Here is a 12733-nt window from a genome sequence, read left to right as displayed (position 1 = left end):
TACAAGAATGGTATTTGGGTTTAGCAGTGCTTTCTTTTATTTTTAGGCTTGTCAGTTTGTCTTCTGAGTTACTGTCTTGTCTGACTATACAGGTATCCTTGGCACAGCATGGCCTACTGAGTATTCCATTAAGTGGAGCTATGATCAGCACAGGATGATGCTATCAAAGACTGACTTCCCCAAGGTTATGCTGCTATGCCAGTAGTTGAATCTTCAGCTATTTACCTTCAAGAATTTCTTTTGAAGTGGCTTCTCATTGACACTTCTCCAATGTTCCTCCTTTGCTTCAGTTTCCTTCATATCAACATAATAACCAACTATGGGACTACGACCAGAATAAACTGGTTCCTTCCATAGTAAAACCAGAGAGTCCTTCCTAACTTCTGTGCATTTGACATCATGGGGTGGCCCTGAAAGGTAAAAGTTGGACTTGTGGTATCAAAATAAATCCCAAAGGGGCCCATGCATAAGACTCCAGAACCAAAACCAGACAGAACCCAGAACTGTACACAGAGCTTACATAACATTTAGCTCCTCTGTGTCATATCTAGACCCAATGTAAACACAACCCATGCCAATTAAAAATACTAACCCAAAAGACAATCTAATTCATTGGAATTAGTATCTTGATTAAATATTCATGAGCTTACAAAATGGACAAATAATCCCCAAACTCGGGGAAATAAGTTAATTATTAAGCTAATGTGCTGCTTCAAGGACTGCTCTAAAGTCCACTAAAGTCAGTGGAGGTTGTTTTCATTCATTTCAATGAATGTTAAAAGGTCAGGGATCCGGCCTTGTAGTGATACATTTAGACAAGGGTTACAATTCTCCTCTGCCTTGTACCTTGGACAGGTATTTATGTCTAGTATTTAAACTAGAAAGCAAAGTGCCAGACACAGTAGAGGAGCCAAGCAGGAAAGATAAAAAAAACCCAAACAGGCTGCTTGTTTGGATCACTGTAATGGTACTAAATCAAAGTGCTGAAGTTTCAAGCCTGGGCATGAACTTCAGTGCCTGGCTGACTCCCCTGAAAAATGCCCACATTAGATATCAGTCCCAGAGCATGCCTGGGCTGTGTCCCACTCAGGATCCTACCAGGCACAGCAATGGTCCACTCTTCACATTTGAAGGGCTTGCTGGGTTTGGAGGGTGTCCCAACCCCTGCCAGGTTAGCAGCAGCCACCTGGAACTGGTACACCATGTTTTCCTTCAGGTTTTGGATCTGCAGGATCAATAGGATGGTACTTATTAACTTTGGATTAGGACTTCAGAACAAAGTCACAATGACAATTATTGAAAGCATGAGCTTGCTTTTAAGTGTGCCTGAAGATGGAAGCATTATTGACATCTTAACATGATAATTATCTTGGCTTTTCCTCTGATCAGTGATGCAGCACACATGAGTGATCTTAGCACACTCAAACTGGAAACCCCCTTTCCTATTGATAGACACTTTGGTAGTCAGGGAGAAACGGGATATTGCTCAACAATCATCTTAATCTGTCCCGTGGTATGGAGCAAGTTCACTTAAGGCAAGAGTTGTCCTCATGGTGGGGTGAAACTCAGGCCTGGCATTGCTTCTCATTTCCAAAGCAGCTCAACGAGGTTGTAGCTAGCACTTCTCTAAATTGGGTCAAGAACTGATCACGAAAAGTAGCTGGCACAGAGCTGGTTTCAGCACCAGCAAGCACTGGGATATGTCCACCAAACCGGTAGGAATCCCATTCATTTTGAGGGCCTGACTTACAAAATATCAGACTATGTCAGTGAATTTACAGATGACAGTTAGTGCCAGACCAACAAATAAGTGTACAAACAATTTTGCAGAGAAGTTTAATAGAGCTAAATAAATTTACCATCATGGATTTAAAACCCTCTGAACAGCTATCTGTACACTGAATCATAATTCATCCCAACCTGTCTTTGAGATTTGATTTGAAAATCATGTCTGCTCCCCCAGAAAGAACTGGAGTTAACCTCTTACCCTGTATGCCCTCTCAGTAACAGCCTTAATGTTGGCCTCCTTCCATTTCCCAGGAACTCCATCAACCACTTCCCGGTAGTTCACGTAGTAGCCGGTAATTTCAGCTCCACCAATGGCTTCAGGTTGTTTCCATCCCAGTACCATCGAGTCACGAACACTCTCGAGTACCACGATGTCGTAAGGTGGAGATGGAGCAGCTGTTTCAACGTGAATAACACGTAAGTAGGAAGTAATATTTCATGCTGCCTTTCACTTACCGTATTCAGGTGGCTCCTACCCTGTGTTTCCTCATTAGGACAATATTTATGTGCTCAAGGGACATTTCTGGAGCTGGAATAAGAAATGCAGGATAAAAGCTTCCACAAACCAAATGCAGAAGCCCAAACTGCATACGAATTAGTTTTCAGGATCCCTTGCTTTTGAAAAGCAAGCTGATACATAGCAAAAGAATGTGTTGCAATTGCAGCTCTGATGCAAGTGATCAGGACTCACTTTACTCTGTGAAAAACGAGGAGCTAAAACTAACATTGCAGGAAAAGCAAAAAAATTGGAGATGCAATGATTTGTTTTCTTTTGCAGAAACCAAACCCCTTCTTACACATACAATATTCATTGTAGTTCCCTTTTTTTAAAAAAATAGTCTCACATTCTTTCCTCCCAAGAATTGCCTTTATTTGTTTCTTTTTTGCTTTTAAATTTAAGCACTGCGCAAATTTTATCATTGCACCCATCATATGATCTTACCTTAATGGAAGGCAGAGTGATCATAGGCACTGCAGACTGACCAGAAATGGAACATGTCTGTTACTGGAACTTACATTAAAAAATATGTGGCATAATCCTCCTTCTTCAATTTTTTTTTTTTTCTTTTTAACAATACGGAAATCATTAACTTCATCCCTATGCACTTTCTTATATTTCTTCAGTATCTAGTAGGGAAATGCTTGCCCACGCCCAATATGGAACATCCCAGTGAAAAGCCCTACTTGTGCCCTGGAAGTCATACTTTGGATGGAAATCCCACGTCATAGATGTTCCCTTTTGTGTGTAGTGTTTTATATTGGTGTCAACTAGACCCAGGTACCTCTACTTTGTTTTCTGTTCAGCATTTTCTGTCTCACTTCAGAAACCTAGGGAGGAGTTTAGTTCCCTGGCCAGGTACCAGGACTTAAATGAAATTCAAGCCCCACGAATCTTGGGCACAATGGGTGTTTAGGCTCTGAAAACTTAAAACTTGATTTTGTGCATGTGCCTATACCATGATAGGTTTTTCTCCTTACGTATCACTACTAGTCAGAGAGAGAACACAACATTCATTAGCACAGTGTGTCAGAGGATAAGATGCAGCTTAAGCTAAAATCCACAAAGAATCTTCCTATATCCTAACAGAACACAGATTTTCATGCTTACCATCATTATCAGATTTTGTTCCCTTCCCACGAAATGATGCCTTATGTTTTAATTTTTATATTTTTCAAATTCTGTACTGCTTAGTGTGCAACTCTGAAAGTTTCTTGTAGCCTGTTAATTTCTGCTCTCGTGCTAGGTAGACATAACAAAGCTTCTCTGGGTCTGCTCTTCAAGGACACTTAGGCTGTCCTAAGCCCAAAAGTATAAACCAAAGAGCCGCTAAGGGGAGGTAAGCTGAGGGGAAAACTGAAGGTTTAATTGGAAAATTAACCCTGCTATGCAAATGAACCAAACATATAAAAGTGTGAAGAACTCGTGACCTGTCGTCCATCTTGGGGTCCATCTTGGCAATAGCCTCTGGCTCCCCAGGGGGTACCTTTGAAGGCCTTTCAAATAAATACCTACCTTTATTCCCTTACTCCTGTCTAGTCTCTGTTTCTAGGAAGCCACTTAAGGCATCAATTCTTTGGCACCCCAGATGGGACTCAAACCCACAAATCCTGGTTTAGGAAGCCAATGCCTTATCCATTATCCCTGGTGAGACCAGAGTGGAGGGGGGAGAGGGAGAGCCAGGCAGCTTCTGGGCAGAAGCCACTGAAGACACAAAAGCCTTCCAGAGCTGCCACTGCAAGTTTTCATACTCTTTTAGATGAGGCCCAGCCAGAGCCTGAGTCATGGCCGGGAAGTCTCCTGGGTCCGCGGGAGGCAGCAGGGGCGGCCAGTCCTCCTCCCCCTTCTCCTTTTTCACGGGCTGGAATCCATCTAAAGCTGCCTCTCCTCCCCCGCCACACTGGGGACCCACATCGGCTGAGAAGGAGAGGGGAGTGGGGGGGGAGAAGGAGGAGGGGGAGGAGGGCCCAATCTCACGGCGGGAGCTATTAAATCCATCTCCACATCTTCCCATTTTGTCGGGTCCCCCATAGACTTCCTAACATTTTTCTCTTTTTTCCTTATAAACAGTATATGCTCTCTTTTAGATATTTGTAACTTAGATGCAGCCAAGAAGAGCTTTGCATACTCTAGTTCTAAGAAACAGTGATCTCTTCGGTGATACGATATTAAACTCAATATTAATTCTTCATCTAAGCTTCCAAATTGTGGCCACTTTTGCCAGTTATCTAACCTATAAGCTGGCCAAATCAGTGTGGAAAGCCTAATTAATTCTGCTTTTGTAAGGGTTTTATCTTTCCAGCTAATTTTCCTCAGTTATCTAAGACTAAGTTTAAAGGTGAGTTCTGTGGTATTTCACTCCCCATACAAGAAATATTACCACCCATGGTTTTATGCTTATAAACCGAAAATTCACAAAAACAAAACAACAAGATCTAAAATACTCTATAAAGCAAAGAGAGACAAATAGAGAAGGTAGGATTTGAACCCACAAGCCCAGGATTTAAACTGTGGCTGGAAACACATTCCAAGTCTCTGAGCTGCTGCACCACCTGGCTGGATGCTGAAGGGGGAAGGCTGGACACAAGCTAGCAACAAACCAACGGAAGGAAAACTAAATTCCCTGGGACTCTCACACGAGTTCCCTGGCAGCTCTCACAAGCTGACAAGCTATCAAAAGGGGGAAACACCAAATGAAATCCCCCAGACTCAGAAGAGTCCCTAAACAAACTGTAAGAGATCTCTTGATTGCAGCTAAGACCAGAGATGACTGCATCCAATTCACTGTAAGCTTGTTAAACTTTTTGGGACAGAGTGGGTACAGAGTTTCCAAAGACAAGGCACAGACTGCCAAGGAAGCAGTAGTTTACTTGGGGCTTGAGATCTTCCGTGGACACCGACAGCTCAGCAAGGAATGGAAAGAAGCCATTTGCTGACTTGCAGAGCCCCACACCATGAGAGAGATGCAGGCTTTTCTGGGAATGGTAGGTTGGTGTCGGTTGTGGATAGCAAATTATGGGTTGTTGGTGAAACCCTTATATGGAGCAATAAAAGCAGCTGAAAATGGCATTATAATTTGGACTGAAAGCACAAGAGGTGCATTTAAACAGCTGAAACACCCTCTAATGTCAGCTCCAGCACTGAGCTTACCAGACTTGACTAAACCTTTTGAACTTTTTACACACGAGAGACTGAATGTGGCAGTGGGCGTACTAGCACAGCGCCCCGGAAGCCAGCGAAGGGCTGTGGCCTACTTTTCCAAACAGCTAGACAATGTTAGCCAAGGGTAGCCTGGGTGTTTGAAAGCCGTGGCAGATATGGTCATCCTGATTCAAGAGGCCCAGAAACTCACCCTTGGACAACACATTGTAGTGTATGTTCCACATGCAGTAGCAGCAGTACTGGAACAGAAAGGAGGACACTGGCTGTCCAGCAATCAGATGCTTAAGTATCAGTCACTGCTGTTGGAACAGGATGATGTTACCCTGAAAACAACTTCTGTTGTTAACCCTGCTGTGTTTCTGTCCTCTGCCTTAACTGACGATGTGCCTGAGCATGACTGTTTGCAGACAATTGAGGAGGTCTATTCCAGCAGACAGGACCTGAAGGACATGCCCCTAGAAAATCCAGATTGGGAGCTGTTTACAGACAGGAGCAGCGTCATGAGAAATGGTAAATGAATGACAGGTTTTGCAGTAACCAGCCAGGACAAGGTGATCAAGGTGAAGGCCCTGCCAGCAGAGGTGTCATCGCAGAAAGCTGAACTGATTGCACGGACAAGGGCCCTAGACCTGAGCGAAGGAAAGAAGATAAATGTATGGACTGACTCTAAATATGCATTTAGTGTTGTCCACGCCCATGGAGCCATCTGGAAGGAGAGAGGAATGTTGAATGCTCAAGGTAACCAGATCAAACATGCTGAACAAATCCTTGCCCTCTTAGAGAGCATTGGAAAACTCACAGAGTAGCTGTCATGCAGTAGAGGTCACCAGAAAGGGAAAACCACTCCAGAATTGGGAAATCGCTTTGCTGATGAATCAGCAAGAAGGGCTGCAGAGAAAGGTATTCTTGCAGTAATTCCACAAAAAAAGAATGATTTGTCAGGGTTCACCCCAAAATATGATCAGGCAGACCACAAGAAATTAAGTTTCTTAAGTCTGAGATCACAGAAAATGGATGGGCTGTTACACCTGCAAATCAGGTTGTAGTCCCACCTCTAATTCTTTGAGAGCTAGCTCGAAGAGAACGTGAAAGCACACATTTCAGGGTTGAAAATCTTCTGAAACATCTGAAAAAGGTAGTAATAGGAAAGGGAATGACAGATATTGTACAATCAGTAGTGAGTAAGTGTGAAATCTGCTGCAAACACAATCCTGATACGAGGGAAAGAGTTGTGTTAGGAGTAACAAAGGCAGGGGATCCTCCTGGAGATTACTGGCAAATAGACTTTGCTGAGTTACCACACAAAGAAGGATACAGGTGCATACTGGTATTGGTTGACACCTTCAGTGGATGGCCTGAAGCTTACCTTGGCACTAACACAGCCAAGGAGGTGGTGAAAGTTTTGCTTAATCATATAATACCAAGGTTTGGGATTCCTTTAGGTATGTCCTCGGATAGGGGACCACATTTTGTTGCAAATGTGATTCAAGAAGTTAGCCGGAATTTGGGAATTGCTTGGGATCCGCACACACCTTACAGACCCCAAGCAAGTGGTAAGGTGGAACTCATGAATGGGACCCTTAAGGCACAAATTAGCAAAATTTGCCAAGAGACATCCATGACATGGGTTCAGGCCTTGCCTATAGCTTTACTGAGGATCCTCATACAACTGAGGTGGAGGGATAACATCAGTCCCTATGAAATACTGTGTGGCAGGCCATATCAAATTCCACATGTTCCAGGTGAAATTCACATGAGGGGAAAACTTGATTTGCAGAGATATCGAATGGCTTTAGGTTCCACTTTGCAGAAGCTCCAGAATTACATTGTGTTATCCAGACCCATAGGACTGGAGACTGGGTCTATGTCAAGTGGTGGGACAGTGATCCTCTACAGGCCAAGTGGAGAGGACCATTCCAGATTTTGCTGACCATGCTCTGGGTAGATAACCCAGAGAACTAGGTAACCAGACTCCTAACAAATTACTGAAGTGATTTAGAAATAATATATTAGCTTGGATACATTAATATGTAGTCAAACAAGCCATTAAATTACTAACCATATTTATATGTTTGACTTTCAGTAACCACTAAGTTTGTAAAGTGGTCTCCAATACCATTACATGCATAATGATCTTAATGGAGAGTTGAGCACATAATTAATGGGTTTGATAGAAGATGCATCACTGTAGAGTACGTTAACTTGTGGCACAGTTGAACAGAAGTTACAGCAGTCTGAATTGGACCTACCAAAGCAGCAAAATCTATTTATCTCATTAATTCTCACCTGTATATTTCTTCTTTGTAACTTTTTCCACTGTCAAAAGATCCCTGGGTCGAGACTTACTTGCCTGCTTAGCAGCAAATTTTTGTGGTGCAGACCTGACAAGGTCTTTAACCATTTCTCTCATGTTACTGTCTCCTGTACTCCCAAGTTTGCCACAGCTACTGGGCAGTGTCTCTCTATTAAATTTAGCATTGCATTTTAGCAAAGCATCTGTGTCAAAGATAGGCTGGGAGGCGCCATGCATGCCTTCCCAGCTGGTAGTGCGGTCTGTTAGTCCAGCAGCTTTACCACTCAGTTCAGGACACACACCATGAAGCAATCCTCCCCCTGTAATTGCCAGAAAACAGCAAAGACATTTGGATTTAGAATACATTCTTTTTTCTTCATTCAGGCAAAAGAATTAAGAAATGCATGCAGTGAACAATACAGCTAGAGTATAACAAGTCACTGGGTTTACACACAAAATGTTAAGCTTGAATTCAAGAAAACTTGAAATGCATAGAATACCTCTCAGCCTGCTCACAAATAATGCTTTTTTAAATAATGTCTAGTATTCAGAGCAGAAACAAAGATGTGAAGTTAATAGTATTCTAACTTTTCTACATTTACTTTAGTATTAGATCTTCCAGGTCACATTTCCAATCCTATCAAGATGATATCACAAAATTGCCCTAGGCCACATGTCTCTGCTCTAAGGCTGAGAGGTATGCAGCTTCAATACAAATGAGAGTGAGGGTGTTGCAGACATACAATTTATTCTGGTGCAATGATCTCATTAATCTTTATGGATTAGTTCAGGCAGTGGCCAACAGAAACAATCCATCAGCAAAGAAAGAACACACAGGGTTATAGAAGGTTTACAAAAGACACGTTGCACTATTAGGTTTAGTCATGGAAACAAATTTCTTAGGAACTGACTGTGTATGGGATGATGTGCATTAGATGTGATATAGCAGATTACAGAATCAGAATGACATTCCCATTTTCTAGGATACCTATTAAGTGAACTTGGCAGTGCTCTCATACAGTGGCTCACAAGAAACACCTGAAGAAAACTGGATGGTAAAGCTGGACAGTCTACAAGAGTGCAGTGATTGTGAATCCATGGCTGTGAGACTATAGGATCTTTAGATAAATTATTATTTGTGGACAACATTGTGAAACAAAGCAATTAATTAGTTACAAATAATTGCTGAGAACTTATTTGCTTCATTAATTACAATTGAAAAGGGCAATGGAAAATAGCTTACCAATGGCTGCTTTCACCTCTATAGGCTCTGATTCCTGTGAAAATTCACTGAGCCCTGCTGCATTAACAGCTCTGACTCTGAAAATGTACTTCTCACCATTGCTGAGCCCATGGCAAATGAATCTAAAACAAACCAGTCAAGAAATACTTAGAAAGTATTATAAAGAAAATAAAAAATTTAAGGGGGAAAAGAAAGCATTTCTTCAATAATATTTATTCTGGTTTCTGAAAACCAAGGACAAACCATGACCCCAGTCACTTATATGAAGATCAGAGAACACACAATGTATCTGGGCACCTCATTCACACAACAAAGACAGTGTCTAAACTCATCTCTTTTAAGTCATACTATTTCAAGACTCTTTCCTTCTTGAGGCTACACAAGTTTCTGTGTTACCACAGCATCTACCTTACTTCTGCCAGTATATACAAGCCATACTTCCTAATAGAAAAATATGAAAATCTGCACAGGTAAGGTCTATATTTGCTTCTTGTGGGATATTTCCGTGACACAAGTAAAAGACACATGTAACACAGGTTCCCATAAATCCCTTCCAATCATAAACGAAAAACTGCAGCGTTCAAAAAAATTACAGGGCATTTTACAGGAGCTAAATGATTTTTGTACTTCACTTTCTTGCTTCTATACATGACAGTAATCCAAGTCAGACAAATTCTTTTATTTGAAGAAGTTTACTTGATAGTCTAATTGTCACATAAGAAAAACCCTCATAAATTTTCTCTGGTGTCCACCCTGAAAACACAAAATTTCCAAAGACAGGAATCATTTATTTAGGAATAGATTGTGGTTTGGAAATTCAATTGTTTTGTTTAAAACCACATTTATTTTTTCAGTGGGTATTTTAGGTGTATTTTATTCCATGTTACTTTGATTTTTTTCTACTTCATAAGGTAGTTATAATTGCACTGATGTAATGCAATGGCATATGAAGCCACTATAATGTGGAAAACAAAATCAAAGTTTTATTTTGGGAAAAAAAATAAAACCTGAATCAAAATTTCCAAAACAGAATTTTCCCTACCCATTTTTCCAGACTTTTCCAAATCACTTGCTTTCACCAGGATATGTGCAGAATTTCAAAAGACCAAAATATACTGCATAAGGCAAACTATGAACTACAGCTAATGCTTTAAGATTGACTCAACCAGAAAAACCAAGAGTTGACAGCCTTGCCTGACTGCATCATACATTAAACCACACTGACTAAAAATGCAGGGATAGAGACCTATGCAGTGTACTTGTATCACAGTATATAGTAACTCAGAACAGTATTTTTATTTCTACAGTGAACAAAGGTTCACATTTCATATTTTAAAATAAGCAGAAAGCATGAAACTTCACCAACACTCGATATAACTACAATATAACTCACAGAAATACATATGAAAGGATGTAATACTGGCACACATAAATATAAATGCAATATAAATGCAGAAAAGAATACATAAAGGAAATTGTTGTGCCTGTGTTCAACCAAGTGAGGCTTGAAGTACTTCCAATATACTAGGCATTTACAATACCCTTCTAAACAACAAAGCTGATCCAGGAGTATTTAGCAGACACTAATTTCTTGTAATAAAGGTTCTCATGGATAGCAAGTACAAATAAGCAGAATCAGTCATAACAAGCGGGGACTACTTCTGTATTGATACCAATCCACTTGAGAAAAAGTTCTGCACTTACTCCTTCAGACTCTGAAGATTACATACTTATTCAAACAAAACCAAATCTGATTTATCTCAGGAAGTTTTAAGTCTTGATTATTTTTCTGACTGGAGACCAAACTTCGTATCCGTAAGAAATGTGAGTTTGTACCTAGTATTTAAGAGTGTTCATTAATTTCTTGATGATTACAAGAGCAGTCAGAAAGTAATATTTTTAATGGGATATAGTCCACATGTCCTTCTGACAGCCTAGATACACAGTCCAGAAATGTTTAGAGCAGTCTTCCAAAACAAAGCACTTTGCTTCCAAACATTATGCAGTTTAGTTTTCCACATTTGTAACTTCAGTCATTCCTCAATGTCCTGCTTTTCATCAAACTGATAGGCTGTACAATAGCTAGAAGTAGCAAGCTGCTTCCTTTTGCTTCACTAGCAATGTTCTTCCCCCTTGACTAATTTGTTTCTAATATAAGGTTGATTATAATATCTCTTTGGACAAGACTTCCTGTTTGAAATATGTTTTTATAACTTCTTATGAGCTTTGCATACAAGAGGGATTCCAGCCTGCTGGCTACCACAGAGAGATCAGCTCCACTACTACTAATGGCTGGAAAGCACATATATCCAGTAAATCAGAAATTGGTGACCATAATTTCCATGCTTTAAAATTAATTACCTTGTGCCTTTCACTGGATTGTTGTTGCATGGTTCCCAACGACCAGATCCTTCCACACTTGACTCAATGTAGTACCCAACCAGCTCCTTGGCATCTGGGGGCTCTGTCCAAGTGACAACAACTGAAGTATCTGTATTCCTAGTTGGCAGAATACGGCCAGGAGCTTTGGGAATATCTGTGGGAGAGAAGCATAAATAAATTAGTGGCCTGCCAGTTAAAATGTACAAATAAATTAAGCATGAAATTCTATTCTTGATTATTCTAGCATGACTAGTACAGATCTAACCTTCAAAAAACTTCTCTTATTTAAATTAAATAATCTGTCAGGACTGGACAGGATCAGTAGGCTCAAGACTTTGGTGGTCATGTTCCTCACTTCTCTAGTGCCTATGATTCAGTGCATTTCCTTAAAATTATGTTTAGTTATCCCCTTGTGCTGAGTATCTGCATCAGAGATGTGATTTGGAGCTTTCTAAAAGGGAAAGTGTGCTAGGTGCACATTGAAGATCTTGTGCAGCCTGCAGGATAAGCCAGAAACCAAAGCTCCTGTTAAGTAGCAAAGTGTATCTACAGTGTTTTTTGAGAAGAGATGTTTTACTCTTCTTAAAAAATGTATTTCATGTGCATCCAAGTGCTCTGAGAAGTCGATATGAAGTGAACAGAGATCATTTGGGAATTGGATTGAAATCTGCATTGCTGTTTGGAAACAAATTGGTAATGTAGGGGTAGCTACTGATGACTTACTGTATTGAACATCTTAGCTTCTCTTCCAGTGAAAATAGTCTCTGCTTTCACATAAGTATTAAATTCTTCACTTTTGTTTAATTTGGCAAACAAGGAAGGTTAGACTCTGCTGATGTCTGGGCTTATTTTCAATACAGACTCTAAGTAAAACAAAACATTTTTGTACTTCCTTGAGTTTTCATTTTCTTTTGCTATTTGCAGTCTTTGCAGTTCTTGGCATTGTTATTTGCAGCTTAATTTCTTTGGTTTGCATCTGTCATTTGACTGTACATGAACGGTTGAACAACCCAAACAAAAATTATTTTAGCTGAAGAGAATAAATCACTGACTACTTATCATACTTGAATTATTTTCTGGGCAGCTACCTGCTTGCAGGAAAAACAATTAGATCACAAACTGAAAAGTTACCATGGCGGCAATTTAATACACGTCACCACACGCCTACCGAGTTTGTCATCCACTACAGTGGCTTCGGTTGCTTCTGAGGGTTCACCAATTCCAGCTGAATTGCAGCAGCGAACTCGGAAGCAGTAGGATTTGCCTTCAGACAAATCAAAAACTGCAAAGCGAGGGGATTTCACAGGGATCTCGGTGTTCACCCTTTGCCAGTCCTCTGTGCCAGCAACGCACTGCAGTCAAACCC

General features: G+C 40.7%; 1 protein-coding gene across 4 annotated transcripts in view; it reads right to left on the bottom strand.

Annotated features, from left to right (window-relative positions):
• The window catches only part of MYOM1 (myomesin 1), an 81208-nt gene that overhangs the window by 32658 nt on the left and 35817 nt on the right, over window positions 1-12733 (bottom strand). For 2 of the 4 annotated variants that reach the window (XM_032122909.1, XM_032122918.1), the window contains exons 15-20: window positions 12536-12719; window positions 11347-11521; window positions 8986-9107; window positions 1988-2184; window positions 1099-1225; window positions 226-410 (exon numbers count right to left, since the gene is read on the bottom strand). In XM_032122909.1, the coding sequence (XP_031978800.1) occupies window positions 226-410; window positions 1099-1225; window positions 1988-2184; window positions 8986-9107; window positions 11347-11521; window positions 12536-12719 (990 nt within the window). Of the gene's footprint in view, window positions 1-225; window positions 411-1098; window positions 1226-1987; window positions 2185-7735; window positions 8063-8985; window positions 9108-11346; window positions 11522-12535; window positions 12720-12733 lie in introns of all 4 variants that reach the window. The other 2 variants (XM_032122891.1, XM_032122900.1) reach the window with 2 other exon arrangements.

Source organism: Corvus moneduloides, chromosome 1 (genome assembly GCF_009650955.1).
Source record: "Corvus moneduloides isolate bCorMon1 chromosome 1, bCorMon1.pri, whole genome shotgun sequence".
In the NCBI taxonomy this organism is placed as follows: domain Eukaryota; kingdom Metazoa; phylum Chordata; class Aves; order Passeriformes; family Corvidae; genus Corvus; species Corvus moneduloides.
Note: the sequence above shows the minus strand (reverse complement) of the source record. Positions and strands in the feature narration are given on the sequence as shown.